This window comes from Strongylocentrotus purpuratus, unplaced genomic scaffold (assembly GCF_000002235.5).
Source record: "Strongylocentrotus purpuratus isolate Spur 01 unplaced genomic scaffold, Spur_5.0 spur5_scaffold_7, whole genome shotgun sequence".
Lineage (NCBI taxonomy): Eukaryota > Metazoa > Echinodermata > Echinoidea > Camarodonta > Strongylocentrotidae > Strongylocentrotus > Strongylocentrotus purpuratus.
In genome coordinates, this window is record NW_022145613.1 from 8,010,776 (window position 1) to 8,028,885 (window position 18,110).

Genomic DNA, 18,110 nt, shown 5'->3' on the forward strand with positions numbered 1-18,110 from the left:
CATGAACTTGTCATTTTATTTCTATTCAAGTACTACTGACATTTAGGATGGATATGCCTAAAACAAAAAAGCATACATGTGGAAGATGTATGTTGTACTGTGCATATTGCATGTATTGTATACATTATAATAGGGTTTATTGTGAATATCTGTGAGCATGGATACTTTCAATCCTTATTGCTCCTAAACAAAAAATATTATATCTCTGAAACTTTTATATGTTTTAGTGAACATGTCAGAGATTACATTTCATGAAAAATGTTGTCAAAGTTCCGTGATCCACAAGGTCAATTTCAAGGTCAAATCTGAGGTCAAGAGGTCAAAGTACCCCAACATGTACGAATCTTCAAAATGGCGGCAGATTTGGAATCCTTATTGAATTCCCTTTCCAACAATACAAATTTTGTGAAGATTGACCCATTAGGTCCCGAGATACAAGGGTTCAAAGGTAGGCCCGCCACCCCCATTTTTGAAAAAATCTCAAAATTTGGTGGGCCGTATCTCCCAAACCCCTCACTCGATTGACCTAAAATTTGGGATTTGGTGCTGTGAGATCACACTCAACAAGTACACTAAGTTTCATCAAAATAAAAAATGGTCGGGTTAAAACCATTGGGTGATTTGACATGGAATGACCCCCTTCTAGCATTAGTTTTTACACACACAGTGACAGTTACAGAAGAAAAACAAATTAGGCCTAGACTCTCTAGTCAGTCTAGATCTAAATCTAATTCTGCCATAGGGTATTAGGAATAAAAAATGCAAAAAAGTAGCGTGAAAAATCTTTAAGTTCATGAAGTTTTGAAGCCCATGCCCATGCCATGGTCGCTAACACAAGAAGCAAGGTCGACTAAACATCTACACATTCTAGATTGGGCTTGACTCTAAAATATAGTCTACTTCTAGAATCTAGGTCTAATCTGAAAATATGAGGTTTCGTTATTTTTTCGTTCCGGAATTTTGCCGGATTAGCCCGATGCCCGGCAGCCGGGGGCTTAGACCGAATTTTCCGTCTCTTTCGTTCGTTAGCCTCTTATTGGGGTAGGGTCGGCTCTCTCTTTAGAGACGGAAGCCGTTTATACACATGTCCTTGCTAACGCCACGGCCAGTTCTGGTCGTAGCGTTTTGCCCCCAAAATCCCCCAAAATGTCATTTTACCTCGAGCATGTTATATTGTAAATTAGGCCTAGGCTATAATAAATCAGTTCCACTTACCAACTTGACTGAAATAATCAGTTTAATAGTCCCTTTTTAGGAATTTATGGGTCAAAATCGGAATCCATGTTGAAAAAGATTTTCAAAATGGATTTCGATTTTGACCCATAATTTCCTAAAAAGGGACTATTAAACTGATTATTTCAGTCAAGTTGGTAAGTGGAACTGATTTATTATAGCCTAGGCCTAGAGTAAAGGAGCCCGTTTTCGGCCACTTAAGACAAAATCCTATTTTTAGGACTCTTACTTCCTATTTATTATCATTTCTTGTTCAAATCATGAAGCAAATATTATTATTATTTAAACAAAAAAAGAATCCCAGAAAAAAATCACGAATTGCCATGACAATATTCATTTCAATTTTCACTGTTTTGGAGCCCGTTATCGGCCGAGCGTTTCAGTTTACGGCCGCATGTACAAAGTCAATAGGAAGCGCTCGCGCGCGCCGTGCGTTTCCGCGCTGATGTACAGCACAAGCGGGCGGAGCAGGTATCCCACGCCGGAGCTCCCTGGTGCTCGCCTGGCCGAAGACGGGCACAGCGGTGATCGGAAGTTGGAATCTGAATTAGACAGAGATATCGTGTGTGCGTCGCGGTGTGCGGCTGCATTGATTTAATACATGCGATGAGATACTTTTGAGCTTGCGACCAGCACAAAATCGGGCTTTAAATCTGAAAAATACTTGAAATAAAGCTCATTTTATGGTACCCATATTTCTTACAAACACGCGTAAGATACTCGATTTTTCAGATTTGGGTAGCGGGACCGGCGATTACATCGCTAAAATGTGATATTTTAGGATATATTTTCCATTGCAAATGTGGTTCTTCAGTGACACTGGCATGGTATGGTATGTGTGGGATATGTGTTATGCTATTATGCGATGTATTTTAGAGTGATTTTACCTTGCATCCAACCAATCGGCCGAAAACAGGAGCTGGCCGATTACGGGCTCCTTTACTCTAATTTACAATATAACATGCTCGAGGTAAAATGACATTTTGGGGGATTTTGGGGGCAAAACGCTACGACCAGAACTGGCCGTGGCCTTAGCAAGGACATGTGTATAAACGGCTTCCGTCTCTAAAGAGAGAGCCGACCCTACCCCAATAAGAGGCTAACGAACGAAAGAGACGGAAAATTCGGTCTACCGGGGGCTAAGCCAGCCTAGACCGAAAGCTTCAGTCTCTATACCGTCGGTTGTTCCACTGAGACTACGTCTGGCTCCACTAGACCTCCGGTTATAGAGACAGAACGACTGCCTATGCCAGCCTGTGTTGAACTTATTCCGCTAGATTTTAGCCGCTAGGCCCCTCCCACAAACTTGCCACGGCCGTATTGTTATGCCCCCAAAATCCCCCAAAATGTCATTTTACCTCGTCCATATCCAATTTTAAATTAGGCCTAGGCTATAATACATCGGTTCCACTTACTAATTTGATGGAAATAATCCGTTTAATGGTCCCTTTTAAGGAAATTATGGGTCAAAATCGACATCCATGTTGAAAATCTTGCAAGCCGTGTTAAACTCTCGTTGCCGTCAATCTCATCCCTTCTAGTCTACGCCGAAGGCAAAATGATTATGAAGGAAAAAACTGTGATAACGCCATTACGAGCGTGTAGATGGCGCACAGTTTTTCCTTCATTATCATTTTGCCTTCGGCGTAGACTAGAAGGGATGAGATTGACGGCAGCGAGAGTTTAACGGACGGCTTGCAAGATTTTCAACATGGATGTCGATTTTGACCCATAATTTCCTTAAAAGGGACCATTAAACGGATTATTTACATCAAATTAGTAAGTGGAACCGATGTATTATAGCCTAGGCCTAATTTAAAATTGGATATGGACGAGGTAAAATGACATTTTGGGGGATTTTGGGGGCATAACAATACGGCCGTGGCAAGTTTGTGGGAGGGGCCTAGCGGCTAAAATCTAGCGGAATAAGTTCAACACAGGCTGGCATAGGCAGTCGTTCAGTCTCTATAACCGGAGGTCTAGTGGAGCCAGACGTAGTCTCAGTGGAACAACCGACGATTATAGAGACTGAAGCTTTCGGTCTAAGCCAGCCTAGCTCCACCCCAGGCCAAGGGCATGCAGGACACGTCAAAAGCCCAACGGGAACGCGGGACGATGTGTGTACAAACGTGCATGTAAATTTTATGGTCTATCGAATCGTACGAATTATCAATGCGAAAAAGACCTCTAGTAAACTGTAACAACAGTCATGCTTACTTTCTTGATTAAATCCTTGAAATCAGCAAAGCTGAAGACACCTCCAAGAGCGATTTTCCGCTCTGGATCAGAGCCCCTGCGACGATCGAAAACGTATACAGTTGAGTCCTCCTCCGTTGAACTTTCGCCTGCCATGGTCGCCGCCATGTTGTTTTCTGCAAGTGTGTAGCGCTCGTCCTTGTTGTACCTAGATCTTGAAACTGAACTGGCGACCAATAAGGAGAAAGCTAGCCACCAAGAATGAGAATGTGTCTTCAGATCAAAAAGAATATTTTGCGAGTACGGTCGGCTGAATAACGACTTAACGTCTATTGTTTTCCGGGCTAACTGCATCCGAATCCTTATTGGTCGCTGAAAAGTAGCCCAATCAGATGTCTTCTCTGCTAGTTAGTATAGCTGCATTTTCCGAGGTGCTATCATTATCCGGGGCAGGCGCGGATCCAGGATTTCTTAGGGGGGGGGGGCTAAATTTGAAATAAATTTGAAATTTAGTGTGCTGAAATTTTAAAATAGGGAGGGGGGGGGGGGGGGTAATGAGCACTAATTTTTTGGGGGCCCTCGAAAATTTGAAAAATCACCCCCCCCCCCCCCCCCCCCCCCCCTCTGGATCCGCCACTGATCCGGGTGTGATTTTCTTCTGTTTAAATAATTATCCTGAGGCCATAGAGTTGTTTTTTATCAGGGGGCAATTGTCCTAGGGTAGTTGTCTTCAGGGGCGGGTCCAGTCGGCGGCGAGGGGTGGAGGGGGGGGGGGATTTGTGAAGAAGTTTAGCGGCGCGTCCCGCACATTAGCGGACGGGGGTAGTCTAAGGAGATGTGCCCCCTTCCGAAGCTGAAGGAAAAGTATACACCGAATTGCACGAATTTGTCACACTCAATTCATGCGATTCGGTGTATACTTTTTGCCAGGAAATCATTTAAGAACTGACTTTTTCCGGCATAAATTTGTGATATACAGCCTTGGATTTCTTTGTTTAAAACTTGTTTACAATAATTGTTTACAATTTGATGAAATAACACTGGAGGATTAACATGGGCAAAATGCACTTGTTTACATGATCGTATTATCTCTTATTAGTTCTAATGTTTTCTGACTGTTGTCGAGACAGTATCATGTTTATTGATCATAGTTCTATGTAGCTTGATGCGGGGCTTGCAGGCGCGTAGCCAGGGGGGCGGTGGGGGCGGTCGCCCCCCCCCCCCCCCAAAAAAAAAAAAAAACGCCGGCCAAAAAAAAAGAGAGAGAAAGAGAAGAAAAAAAAGAAAGAGGACGTAGGAAGAAAAAGGGAAAAGGAGTCGAGAACGGTACAATGAATCGTCAAAGCTTCCGCGCTTCGCGCGGGAAGGGAGAAACTGAGTTGAAATTAAGAAATATGAGTCGGGAAAGGTACAACGAATCGTCTTCTTTCTCTAATAATCTAATGAAACGTCAAAGCTTCGCGCGAGAGGGGGGGGGGAACAGAATTCAGGCAAGGACTAAGAGTCGAGAAAGGTACAACGAATCGTCTTCTTTCTCTAATAATTTAATGAAACGTCAAAGCTTCGCGTGAGAGAGGGGAAGGACTGAATACAGGTAAGGATTAAGAGTCGAGAGAGGTAAAACGAATCGTCTTCTTTCTCTAATAATTTAATGAAACGTCAAAGCTTCGCGCTAGAGAGGGGAGGGACTGAATTCGGACAAGGATTATGAGTCGAGAAAGGTACAACGAATCGTCTTCTTTCAAAGCTTCCGCGCTTCGCGCGGGAGGGGGGGGAAACTCCCCCCTCCCTGCACCCACCCCCCTAGGGAGCGCGCTTCGCGCGCTCTTTAAGTGATTCGCACGCTTCGCGTGCTCACTACCGCCCCCCCTAAAATGAAATCCTGGCTACGCGCTTGGGGGCTTGATGTCTCATGGTAAATTTTAGGGAAAATCAAAATATGCAACGATTGTTGAATTGTAACGACAGTCGTTCGTCATTGCTACTCAACAAATTGAAATTTCAGGACTCGTGACAAATTCGTTTAACACTGTTGATCGCGCTTGGTTGAGTCCACTGTTCGCATGAATTAGCTGAGAGATATACAAAAGTGAACATAATAGCTAACCATTGACGACGAACTGTTAATATTATTCTTATTTTTTCACCGCCTTTACAATGCTATTTGAATGGGGAGAAAAATAAAATGTTAGGCTTTCTGGGAAAAGGTTCAATTGTTGTTTTAAAAAATTCAGTTGATTCCGCTCGGTTGATTCTATTTTTCGGATCATTAAGCTGAGAAAGTTGACATTCTCATAACTAACGACCTCGCATTATTATTCTTGTTCATCGTCTCTACAATGTAATTAATTTGGAACAATATTTGATGACAATAAACGGCACTTCGTGCTATTTTTTATGTATTGCAATCACATGGCAGGTAAATAATCATCAGCACCTGCATGGTTTAATAAATTAATGAATACTGAATTTGAACCCGGGCTTTGCTCTCTCTCTTTCTCTCTCTCTCTCTCTCTCTCTCTCTCTCTCTCTCTCTCTCTCTCTCTCTCTCTCTCTCAATAATAGAGAATATAATCATTACTATATCGAGGAAGTTATTCTTCCCTTTCCCCTTCTTCTTCATCTTCTTCTTCCCAGTAGTAGAAGTAGTAGTAGCCTATAGTAGTGTAATATCAGCAGTATCATTATAATCATTATTATTATCATTATTATATATATCATTGGTGTTGTTGCTATATAATATCGTAATTATTATCATTTTTATCATTGTTATTCATATAATAATTTGTTATTTTTATTCATAATCTTATTGTCTTATAATTATCTTTTGCAATACGTCATGTGCCAGGATTTATTCCATTTTTGTTAAATCATATAGGCCTAAAACACGAATTAGGGCTATAGTTCTGACTTGAAAATACCCTAATCTCGGAGCATGGCCTGGACCGGATCCTTGACCTGTATACGGATAAGTGAGTGCTCTGGGTCCAGGCTAACTTGCATTTTTAGCCTATCTTTCTTCCCTTTTCCTTTTCTTTCCTTTCCTTTAATTTCCCTTTCCGGGGTAAGTCTGCAAAGGTTCAATTTATAATCACCAAGGCGCGGATCCGCGTAGCGATTTTTTCGGCCTGGGCACCCCCCCCCCCCCAGTCCCAAAAAGTAGGATAATAACGTAAATTTAATCTTTTTTTTAAAGCAAAAAACAAAAGTGGGCACCCCCCCAAAAAAAAAAAAAAAAATAATAATAATAATAAAAAATATATATATTAATAATATTTTCGCCCACTCCGAAAAAATGTGGTGGTTCTCCTTTCCATCACCACCCCCCCCCCCCCCCCACCAGCGTATTCACCGGCTGGATGAATCGTTGCTAAACTGATTTTCTCACGAATTGCCCCCCCCCCCCCTCCCCCGCCTATTCACCGGCCGGCTGAGTCAGCGCTAAATTTTTCTCAAGATTTGGGCCCCCTCCCCCTATTGTCGCCGGTTGGATCCGCCCCTGGAATCACCAATACTTGTCATGCTCGTCTTCTTCACCCCCCCCCCCCCATTTTCTATTGAAGCGCATGATTTATTTGTGTTTACCTTCAGAATACGAAGCACAGTTTATAACGGATAGGTTATTATTTTGTGGGTGCATATACTGCATAATGGCTTGTCTAAAATTTCTTTCTCTCTTTCGCTTTTGCGTATTTTTCTTTATCTATATATGTTTTCGCTCACATTGGCGTTTATTGCCCCCCTTCAAGACAGTGCCACCCATGCAAGGCAATTTTAGTTTAAAAAAAGGGGGGGTGAGGGGTATATGTTTTATAGTGGTTATACTGCTGTTGAAGATGACAATATTTACGGAGCTAAAATTAGTATTGCCTTAATATCATAAAGCTATCACACGAAGTAACCAAACTATTTTTAAAAATAATTGAAAAATTATAAAATGATAATACCTTGAATTTTCTTGGAAAATATCATAGCCAAGGCTGAGGCATCCAAACCAAAGGCCGAGGCCCGTTAAGGCATGGAAAACAAAGCTTATATAAGGCGTCAAACATCAAGGCACTACAACACTGCCCTGCATGGATAAACACAATCATTACTGGGCACAATTAAATGACTTTTTGTAAAGTTTTGGTTATATTAGCTTGCCTATTCTGTCTCGAACATCTTCGTTTATACTAACATTTCTAATACTTTATCGGTACGTAGTTTTAAAATAGTAAGTACCGTATTAGGGATAACAAATGCCAAGTACTGAGATCATGGGTGTCGATCCCGGGGGGGATGGGGGGATATATCCCCCCCCCCCCCCCATATTTCAGGTGGGGGGATGGCCTGTACAATCATCCCCCCCCCCCCCCAATAATTCACCATCAAAAAAAAAAAAAAAATGAAGAGAAAAATTAATAATGAGAGTCCGATGAGAGTAGTTAATGGTTATTACTCGCAAGATGACCATCAATGTACACATTTTGCTATCTCATTTTCATAATACATACGTAAATGAGACAACCGCTCATATAGCTTCATCAGGAATTGATGAATTTATTCAATTATTCAATCAACAGCATCATAGAAATGCAGTGCGCCAAATGCAAAGCCGCAGCGTTAAAAAAGCAACGAGCTAAATGTTAAGCGCGAAGCGCAAAAGTGCAAAAAAAAAGAAGTAGAGAGTGTGAGAGAGAGATAATGAGAGACAAAGAGGATACAGGCGCGTAGCCAGGTGATGAGGAGGCGGTGGGGGCGGTCGCCCATCCCCCCCCCCCCCCCCAAAAAAAAATGCCGGCCAAAAAAAAGAGAGGGAGAGAGACAGAAAGAAGAAAGGAAAAAAAAGATTAAGAGTCGAGAACGGTACAACAAATCGTTTATTTCTCTAATAATGTGATGAAACGTCAAAGCTTGCGCTCTGCGCGGGAAGGGGGGGGGGGCGGAATTCAGACAAGGATTAAGAGTCGAGAACGGTACAACGAATCGTCTTCTTTCTCTAATAATTTAATGAAACGTCAAAAGAAACTGCATTTAGACAAGGATTTAGAGTCGAGAACGGTACAACGAATCGTCTTCTTTCCGTAATAATTTAATGAAACGTCAAAGCTTCCGCGCTTCGCGCGGGAGGGAGGGGGCACTGAATTAAGACAAGGATTAAGAGTCGAGAATGGTACAACGAATCGTCATCTTTCATTAATATTTTAATAAAATGTCAGAGCTTCCGCGCTATGCGCGGAGGAAGGGGAACTTAATTCTAACAAGGATTAAGAGTCGAGAACGGTAAAACGAATCGTCTTCTTTCTCTAATAATTTAATGAAACATCAAAGATTCCGCGCTTCGCGCGGGAAGGGGTGGAACTGAATTCAGACAATGCTTAAGAGTCGAGAATGGTACAACGAATCGTCTTCTTTCTCTAATAATTTAATGAAACGTCAAAAGAAACTGCATTTAGACAAGGATTTAGAGTCGAGAACGGTACAACGAATCGTCTTCTTTCCGTAATAATTTAATGAAACGTCAAAGCTTCCGCGCTTCGCGCGGGAGGGAGGGGGCACTGAATTAAGACAAGGATTAAGAGTCGAGAATGGTACAACGAATCGTCATCTTTCATTAATATTTTAATAAAATGTCAGAGCTTCCGCGCTATGCGCGGAGGAAGGGGAACTTAATTCTAACAAGGATTAAGAGTCGAGAACGGTAAAACGAATCGTCTTCTTTCTCTAATAATTTAATGAAACATCAAAGATTCCGCGCTTCGCGCGGGAAGGGGTGGAACTGAATTCAGATAATGATTAAGAGTCGAGAATGGTACAACGAATCGTCATCTTTCTTTAATAATTTAATGAAATGACAGAGCTTCCGCGCTACGCGCGGAGGAATGGGAACTTAATTCAAACAAGGATTAAGAGTCGAGAACAGTACAACGAATCGTCTTCTCTCTCTAATAATTTAATGAAACATCAAAGCGTCCCCGGAAGCTTTGATGTTTCATTAAATTATTAGAGGAACCCCCCCCCCCCCTCCCTGTACCCACTCCCTGGGGAGCGAGCTTCGCGCGCTAGGTAAGTGATTCGCACGCTTCGCGTGCTCACTACCACCCCCCTAAAATAAAATCCTTGCTACGCGCTTGAGGGGATAATAACCTAAGTTGCAAGCCCATTTTGGACCCACATGTGTCCCATATTCTCTGAAATGTTATCTTTATTGAGGGTGACTTGAGAAAGTTAATAACTTGTAAGGGAGGGGGTGCAACCTGCCACACGCTTCTACCTCTTGGTTGCTTTGATCCATTGCCTAAAATATTTTGGCACCTATCATCCCCCCCAACTACGGATACAAATCGACACCGTTGACTGAGATGGCTTTCATTCCCGTTCAGTATCATCGTAAAGTGTTCAACGATACTGTATCGGAACATGACGAAAACCAACAGGCCCGAGCTGGGGGCGGCCTCCGAGGGGCCCTGTCAAATATTTTATGTACACACGACCAAAAAGAAACGCGTGAAAAGGGTAATGTTTTATCAATAAAGATTATATAGCAATATGAAGGGGCAGACCTCGGCCTCCTAATATATCCCATCACTGCACCTCATATCACCCCCTTCTCATTTTGAGACACACGATCAGGGAAAGTAAACAACGGCAACGTCCACGTGCTTAATGAATATTCATTCTGAGTTCTATTTAGACTTGCGTTTCAAACTATTTCCGTATTCTGTTTTTTATGTGAGATTTTTTTATTGATAATTTTAGTTTTTATAGTTATCTAATGATATTGAATAATTTTTTGTTGATATAGTTCATGGGAATGATGTAAAAGCTACTGAACAACAAGAGATCTTGTAAAATATTAGATTTATTATTTCATGAAGGTAAATGTCATAGACTAGTTACGATCAGCTAGCTGTCATGAGTAGTGCGGAAGTAAGACCGATCGCGTAGTAACCATTCATCGGGGAGACTAGGCCTTGGCAACGTGGTAAACACACACGGACCGTAACTACACACGTAGGCCTACACGGGGAGTGACCTCTCTCGTTATCGACTATCATTTTTCGCAAAGAACCTAGTATATTTCACCCTTAAACTCAACAAAATGGCAACAGAAGTAGAAGGTAAGTGACAATGAAGTTAGTCGAAGTAAAATATTAAATTCATCGTGTCTGTGTTGTTATCTGTAAAATAAATTGTGACTTTTCTTCTTTAATTTCAGCTTCGCAATCGGGTTCGCAATCATCTCGGCGGCCGCCCCGGCTGGACGTGCTGTCACGCCCGAAGCAGCTGCCCTCAACATACCGCGAGGACAGGTGAGTTTCGTACCCGACCGGTTAACGGTTGGTCATAAAAAGGACATCATAGAGCTAAAAACATGTAATTTAGTTAAGTGATTAGATTCATAAAATGTCATGTAGTTCATTACTGTTGTGAAACTTCCATCAATTTAATTTTTCCCAATTTCATTAAATGGAGAATAAAAACTGAATGCTTTCATGTTTTTGCCAGGACGATATTTCAAAACATTCTTGTTATCACAATGTAAGATTTTGAGTTTTAAAGTACACAAATCAAGTAACTTATCAGTACATGTCAGTTTCAAATGTCTAGTTTAATTGCAATTAATGAGATATTAAATCTAAATAGATCTAGATCTAGATAAACAAATAGATCTATAGACTAAACAATATGAACTGTACAGTACAGAGAGCAGCTCTTCAGAGCTCTTCAGGCTTATTTCTGTTTAAAGTTCATCTGACTGGATCCCTATAAAAAAACAATCCAGATAGATAGATAGACAAGTATAAAGTCTATTTATTATTCAACTCATGAGAGTATTTTACTATTACCAGTATGCTTTTGTTGGGAATATGTGAAATAGATCTGTAGTGCAGGGTGAACAACTTTTTATGATTCAACTCTGCTTCTTCTCTGCATGCCGTAACTCTGCGCTAAAGATGATATTTCCATACATGATTGTGGAATTTATCAACGCAGGAAAATAATAGTAATCATATTTTATTTTTGCTTTTCTATATAAGCTTTCCACGTCAGTTGATGAAATCCACATATAAAACAATTCAATAACAATTTGTAAATGTTCTTTCAATAACATGTTATAAAAATACATGTATAAAGTTCATTAAGGTAGCTCAGCAGAATGTTGTGGCTCATGAAGATGCCTCAACATATAAGGCATAATTGTCGGAAATCATAACGTAAATTGCACATACTGTAGATGTACATGTAGAGGTAGATATTATTCATGAGGATTTCTATCTGGTATACATGCTCTACCTTGACGAGGTATGCACCGAATCACCAGAAAACTATGCCTTTCTTTCCAGACAAGTATCTTTGTGTCTCGCCATATTACCTAGGAAATTCATTTGACAGTGTTTGTCACATTCACACTTTCTTCAACTCTTGATGGATGATTCTACTGTAATGGTCTCCAATAAATTCCAAGTAGTCAAGTAGCCTTGTCTTTGTGTAATGATAGCAGCACTCTGTTTATTGTGCTTGCTTAGCCACTCATGAGGGGGGTATATTGATTTTCTTTTGTATGCAAGGTTGGCCTGTTATTGTATCCAGCATTTTTTGTCAAACACCTTATGTTCTTGGTTGACCCATGGACCTTCGTAGTAGGTCCATGGTTGATCCCATGACCCAAGTTCTCCCATTGTTTGCTATCGAAGTTGGATAGGTCATGGGTTACACTATAAATGTGTCACAACAATGCCTCTGTTGTTACGAGCTGTGGCACTCTCCGTAGAAGTACTAGTAGGTACAACTAAAAAAAATATTTTCTAATCCCTGCAGTCAGGCGCGTACGCAGGGGGGTAGCACTGCAGGCAGTAGCGTACGCTACGGGGTTTAACATGTTTAAATCGGGCCGAAAATTTCGCAACGACTCAGCCCCTTTAATTTTGTTTTATGTGTGTATTTCGAATCAAACCCCCCCCCCCCCTCCCTTTTTTTTTTTTTTAAATTATGCCAATAGCTGACCTAAAAAAGGTGACCTTACCCCTCCCCCCCAACGGAGCAAAATGTCAAATTTTAAAATTTCGAGACCAAAAAAAAAAAAAAAAAAAAAATTCCTCTTACCCCAACCCCCCCCCCTGCTTATTCAGCGGCTGGCTGAGTCGTTGCGAAATTTTCGGCCCGATTTAAACATGTTAAACCCCCCCCCCCCCTTCAAAATATCAGGTGTACGCTACTGCCTGCAGTGCTACCAAGTTTACAAAGCTGTGTTAGAAAAATTATTGGTAGTTGCAAGAGACAAGTACCAATCTTGTTCTATTTTCATAAAATCCTTTTTGAATGATATCTAACTTCTCAATTTATGAACCTGGGTAGCATTTCATGAAACTGTCATAAGTACAAGTTCACCAACAAGAACATCCCATTGTGGTGTCTATACCACTGAAACTAAGCGTCAGGTATTTTTTGGTGAAAGTCACACTTCTTGAAAACTCATTTTTGCATATGTTGTTTCCTTATGCTATTACAGGAGGTCTGTTTATTGGGTAGACAAGCCCCCTCTCATGCCAGGATCTGATGGTACAACAAAATTTGGTAAGTTACTGAGAATATAACTAAATATAACAACAGTTATTGAGAATATTGTTTAGTCATGAAATTCATGAAAATTTGAAAATAAATGCAATCTGTCTCATTACCTGAACAAAAATAAAGTTCAAACAAACAAAAATTTCAAATTTTGATCCTATTCACCTCATTTTATGATGTCTTGTACAAGACCAATAAAGCTCATTTAATAATCTCAAAAGGAAAGAATTTTTAGAAAAACGTGCTGTCTCTCTTTCTATTTTGTGTCTATCTCTCTGTTACATTCTTTCTTGCTCATCAATATGTGTCAAATAAACCTGATAATGTATTGATACAAGTAGTTCATGATTAAACTATATTTCACCAAGCATCTACGGTATATATTTTATTCATTCTCTTCACAGCTTGTACAGACTGGGTGGGAAGCCTTAGCAACCACAAGCCTATATATAGCAGATACCTTAGTGACAGGTAAGATCAGACAAGAGTTTTATATCCAAGCATTTCTTTTATTTTTAGTGGGAAAGATATCACACCAAAATGCTTTGGATGTTATAGTGATTCCATGTTTTCTCAGATGCCATTACTTCACAATGTTCAGACTGTACTTGTTCTGTTGTCCATTTTAGATGTAGAAATTGGCTATTTGCATAAGAGAGATGTATACATGTACATACATTAGCCATGTGGTTTCAATGGCAGTAACAGTCTTCTTGCTGGCAGCCAACAAAAATGGTCCAGCATGCATGTGTAAAATATTTGCATAATTTCACAAATCAAGTCAAATTTGTCTGTCTGGAATGGGTCTTAATGTCTGCACATGTATAACCAGATTCAATCAAGCAAAACTGTATAATTAAAACACTCAGATGCAGGGACAAGGGGAGAAATCTGAGCACATTTGTAATGATCAGTCTTGAACATTTGTTTTTATCATATTGTTTTTCCCTCTCTCTCTCTCCAGACCCTCACCAAAGTCGGTAGTTAGTAAAGCAGCCCAAAGCGCTGAAGCAAGTGATCGTGTTACCGTTCTTGCCGGGCCAAAGGATTGGGCACGACATTTCACCCTCCACCGACCTGTGATGACACACGTCTCCAAAGGTGCTAAGCAAGCCGGTCCATCTGAGCGCATCGAATCCCTGGCTAAGCCCAAGACATACCAGCCTCTTCAGATCAAGGACAGTTGGGATTTTGACATCAACGTATGGGACAATGAAATTTCATCTGCTGCCAAGAATGCTCGTTGCTCGGAACGCCTTGAAACTCTGGCAGAACCCAAGGCGCTACACAATCACTTCCGTTTCGCCAACCCCATAAGGTGGAACACAGAAGACTCCACATTGAAAGCCATTGCTACATTGCGACTACAACAGCTTGCTCGGCCAAAGAGTCGTGGCAAGAATGAGTACTTTGACCCATACAAGGTTTCATCAGCAGCCGTCCATGCAAGAGCCACACCCAGAATAGATGAACTATGTGCACCTATACCACGAAAGGTGCGGCAAAAGAAGGCTGGAGCTCCATAAATTATACTGATTTAGATGAATATTTGAATTATGAAAGATGCATGTATCTCAAGCAAGGGGACAGCATAAAAGACACTATTATCCTATTATCCTGTTGTCTATATATTATGAGCATTATCCATTCTGTTTTTAAGCCATAGTATGTTGCAATATTGTTTATTCAAAGAATGCACACAAACATTGTAAATATTTCAATGGCGTGCTATAAAAACTCTGAAGATTTTGACTGATTTATTGATAACATTCCTTGTGATACAAATTTCTTTTCAGGTTCTGTTTTTCATTTGATTCTACATTTGGTAATATGATAAATTCTTGAGGTTTTCCAAAAATATCTGGCGGTTATAAGTGCCTAATGATAATTCATTACTTTCATGAAGTGCTTTTATATTGTGACTACTTCCACTGTTTAAATGTGCCTTCATTTCTAAGGATGGAAATTCATATTGAGGTTGGTAAAGACCCTTTTCCCCCTCATTTATGAAGAAAGTTGAAAATATCGTTCCTTCGATCTTGACTTCTTAGAAACTGAGCTGAGAGTGTAGACCTAGACAAAATCATGGAAACCGACATTAATAGGCATACATCTACATGGCTTGAATACAATTAACTTATTTTACTACTTCATATCAGTTTATGCAATATATTAGCCATTAGTAGGGTGAAAATGAAAGTGTCTGTTCTTTTGACGTTACCAAGGATATAAACATGTATGTATGCTATCATTCACCTTGTTTTATCATTTAAGTGTCCTAAACATGGTTTATTATAAACAAATGCCTACTCGTGGTAGGAAATCTCTTCCAATGCAAAAGGGAGATCCTTTGTTGACATGAATGAAAATAATGATATCCGTATTAGTCTACATTTTTAAATATCACCAGTATGTGTGCAAGGTCTTTATAAAAAAAATAAAACATTGAATTCAGTGGAGAAAAAAAAGGAAGACAAAAAGTGTCTTGTGTGTGCATATTCAAGTCAATATAGTGACTCGTCTACAAAGTATTATCTTGTTATTCATTGAAAAGCTCACTGCTTGAGAGTCATGAAGTACAGTATGAAATAAAGAAAGAAACAGTATATGAAATAATCTATTTTGATTCAGATAAATCTTGAAAACTGGTATTGCTTGTACGAATCTTATTATTGAATCAAATCATATTGAATACCATCTGCAACACTTCTCTAACAAATTTGCTCATGTGTAACATTAATCATTTCTGAAAATCAATAACAATGGCAAATTATAACAACTTAACTAAATTACTAAAACAAGTGCTTTTTGTTAGCAATGGGTACTTTTTGAATTATAGACTGTAATAAAAATTAAAAAGTTGGTTATGCCAAAAATCTGCAATCTTAAAAATTAGACAAATCATTCTTTTCCCTCAATTGTTTTAAAATGTCTAATAAAAAAATCCTCTTTTGGGATTCATACTCTAAATTTTCCTTGTGCTATACTTGGTATTATATGTTTGCTATCATGAAGCTAGCAATCCTTTAGTTGTGCTATGCAATTTGTCTCAATGTCTGCGCAATTTATCTATGCAGTCTATGTAAATATGTGACTTTATATTTTATTTTCTTGCTTTTTTCGGTTGTGGATAAATATTGTTATATGTTGCATGCCTGTGTCTCATTGAAGCAGAAAGTCAATAAATCAGTTGATACTTGGTTCATGAAATGTATATCGTCTTTCCATTTTTGTCCTTTTTTACAAGACTTGATATATCGAGTGAATGGAGATGTTATTAATTACCGGTATGAATATAATCATGACAAATATTTTGTAATGCCTATATGCATTTGCTATCAACTAGTCCCTTTTGTTTTACTTTTCTGTTTTTCTCTCATCTCCCTCTCCATCTCTCTCTCTCTCTCTCTCTCTCTTTCTCTCTCTCTCTCTCTCTCTCTATCTCCCTCTCTGGGTTCTGCTAATTGTTTCTTACTCGGTACTTTTCATCTTTTCTTGTTTTCATCACAGACACAGCACAGTGGAGTATTAATTAAGTATAGATGCGCTATATAACAACAATACTTAAACAAAAGATAACAAAAACAAAACAAACGATCATATTTTCATGTACCTTACTACCTTCTGACTTGATGTTGTTATTCTTCAGAAAACTCTTGTAGATTCTAATTTTTCCTGAATCTGGCTAGGGCGCCAGCTTGCATGCATTTATTACAGGCTAGGCACGTACAGTCGGCACCCCCCCCCCCCCCTCCCAATTGCCCTTCTTAGCTTTAAAATTCAGACCATTTATGATTTCAACAACGGAAAGTTTACCTTATGCATGCAAAACGTTTAGCAGCCCCCGGTAGGTTTTGTTAATTGAACGTGCACCCTCGTTCTAACGACTGAAATTACTAGACTACGACACGACCACGTACGTAAGTGTTGTTGTTGTGCGTATAGACCTATGTTATGAGAGACCAGAGATATGCAGAGCAAAGCTGAGCTGAGGCCGAGGCTATCACTGTCCGAACATTTGATTGAGATATCTGGTTCTGGGGTTATTTCTCATTTTGAAACTATCGTCTGGAACTTTCTTAGTCATCTTGTTGATTGTGAGGTATGTAAAATCAAATGATCATGACAACTTTCACGCAATCTGTGCTGTGAGTTGTGCTTGTTGTGAATGTAAGCAGGGCGGTAGAAAATTCTGCGAGTGCAAGACACATGAAATGTATGGGGGGTGCGTTGCTGGTAACACTAGTCCAGCCGATTGGGCCTTTAGTTTTGGGGCACCTGGCACCCTCGAACTCGAGCACCTCTTTGTGTGTGTGTGTTGTAATACTAATATGGGGGCATCATGTTATCGGGGCTCAATTATTACTCTAGTAATTTTGTTCATGTTATCAGACTGAGAATGAGGATCGTCCTCATAAAAGTGGAAAAAATGCGTCCTAAAAAATAAGGATCGTCTGCCTTTCTTCGCGGACGTTTTTTGTCAGGCGCTCTGCGGGTTTCGGGTTACCGGACCGCCCTCTGTCGATGCGAAAAATGGATTCCTCTTGAATAAATAACCCTAGTTTACCGTCTACTTTTAAGGGTTGTCCGTCTTCCCAAGGATTTATCGCTCATAATATGAAAGTCTCTGTACAAAGTCAATGTAAAATAGACCTAGATCAAGAAAATCATTGCTAAATCCGTTTTTCGCATCGCAAACATGCCGATCAAAAATATGAAACGTCTGCAAAAATGCAGCCGATCCTTATTTTTTAGAATGAATCGGTCTGTGTTTACGAAGAGGTGAAGAGGTAGTTCGTACAATTTCAACTTTTAATGTTTTTCAACTCCTCTGAAAAAAAGAGTCTAGAGTAAAGGAGCCGGTAATCGGCCAGCTCCAGTTTTCGGCCGATTGGTTGGATGCAAGGTAAAATCACTCTAAAATACATCGCATAATAGCATAACACATATCCCACACATACCATACCATGCCAGTGTCACTGAAGAACCACATTTGCAATGAAAAATATATCCTAAAATATCACATTTTAGCGATGTAATCGGCGGTCCCGCTACCCGAATCTGAAAAATCGAGTATTTTACGCGTGTCTGTAAGAAATATGGGTACCATAAAATGAGCTTTATTT

The 18,110-nt window shown here is 39.9% G+C and overlaps 3 protein-coding genes across 3 annotated transcripts in view; 2 read left to right on the forward strand and 1 right to left on the reverse strand.

The window, feature by feature from the left end:
* The window catches only part of LOC583320 (structural maintenance of chromosomes flexible hinge domain-containing protein 1), a 42,426-nt gene extending 38,780 nt beyond the window's left edge, over positions 1 to 3,646 (reverse strand). Inside the window, exon 1 of the mRNA XM_030974948.1 lies at positions 3,451 to 3,646. Coding sequence (XP_030830808.1) covers positions 3,451 to 3,597 — 147 coding nt within the window. The 5' untranslated portion in view covers positions 3,598 to 3,646. The remainder of the gene's footprint in view (positions 1 to 3,450) is intronic.
* Positions 3,647 to 10,371: 6,725 nt separating this feature from the next.
* On the forward strand, positions 10,372 to 16,198 carry LOC583297 (testicular haploid expressed gene protein). Its single transcript, XM_795126.5, has 5 exons — positions 10,372 to 10,532; positions 10,631 to 10,724; positions 12,926 to 12,990; positions 13,389 to 13,455; positions 13,949 to 16,198. The coding sequence occupies exons 1-5, from the start codon at positions 10,514 to 10,516 to the stop codon at positions 14,508 to 14,510; spliced, it is 807 nt and encodes a 268-aa protein (XP_800219.1). The 5' UTR covers positions 10,372 to 10,513; the 3' UTR covers positions 14,511 to 16,198.
* Positions 16,199 to 16,947: 749 nt separating this feature from the next.
* LOC752458 (vacuolar protein 8) overlaps positions 16,948 to 18,110 on the forward strand; it is a 56,769-nt gene continuing 55,606 nt past the window's right edge. Inside the window, exon 1 of the mRNA XM_030974837.1 lies at positions 16,948 to 17,086. The gene's annotated coding sequence lies outside the window, so the exon portion shown is untranslated. The remainder of the gene's footprint in view (positions 17,087 to 18,110) is intronic.

What these genes read in the sequence shown, in the direction of transcription:
- LOC583297 (XM_795126.5), top strand. An exon ending in TGATGGTACAACAAAATTTG is followed by an intron (nt 12,991 to 13,388) that starts GTAAGTTACTGA and finishes TTCTCTTCACAG; the next exon opens with CTTGTACAGACTGGGTGGGA. An exon ending in AGCAGATACCTTAGTGACAG is followed by an intron (nt 13,456 to 13,948) that starts GTAAGATCAGAC and finishes CTCTCTCTCCAG; the next exon opens with ACCCTCACCAAAGTCGGTAG.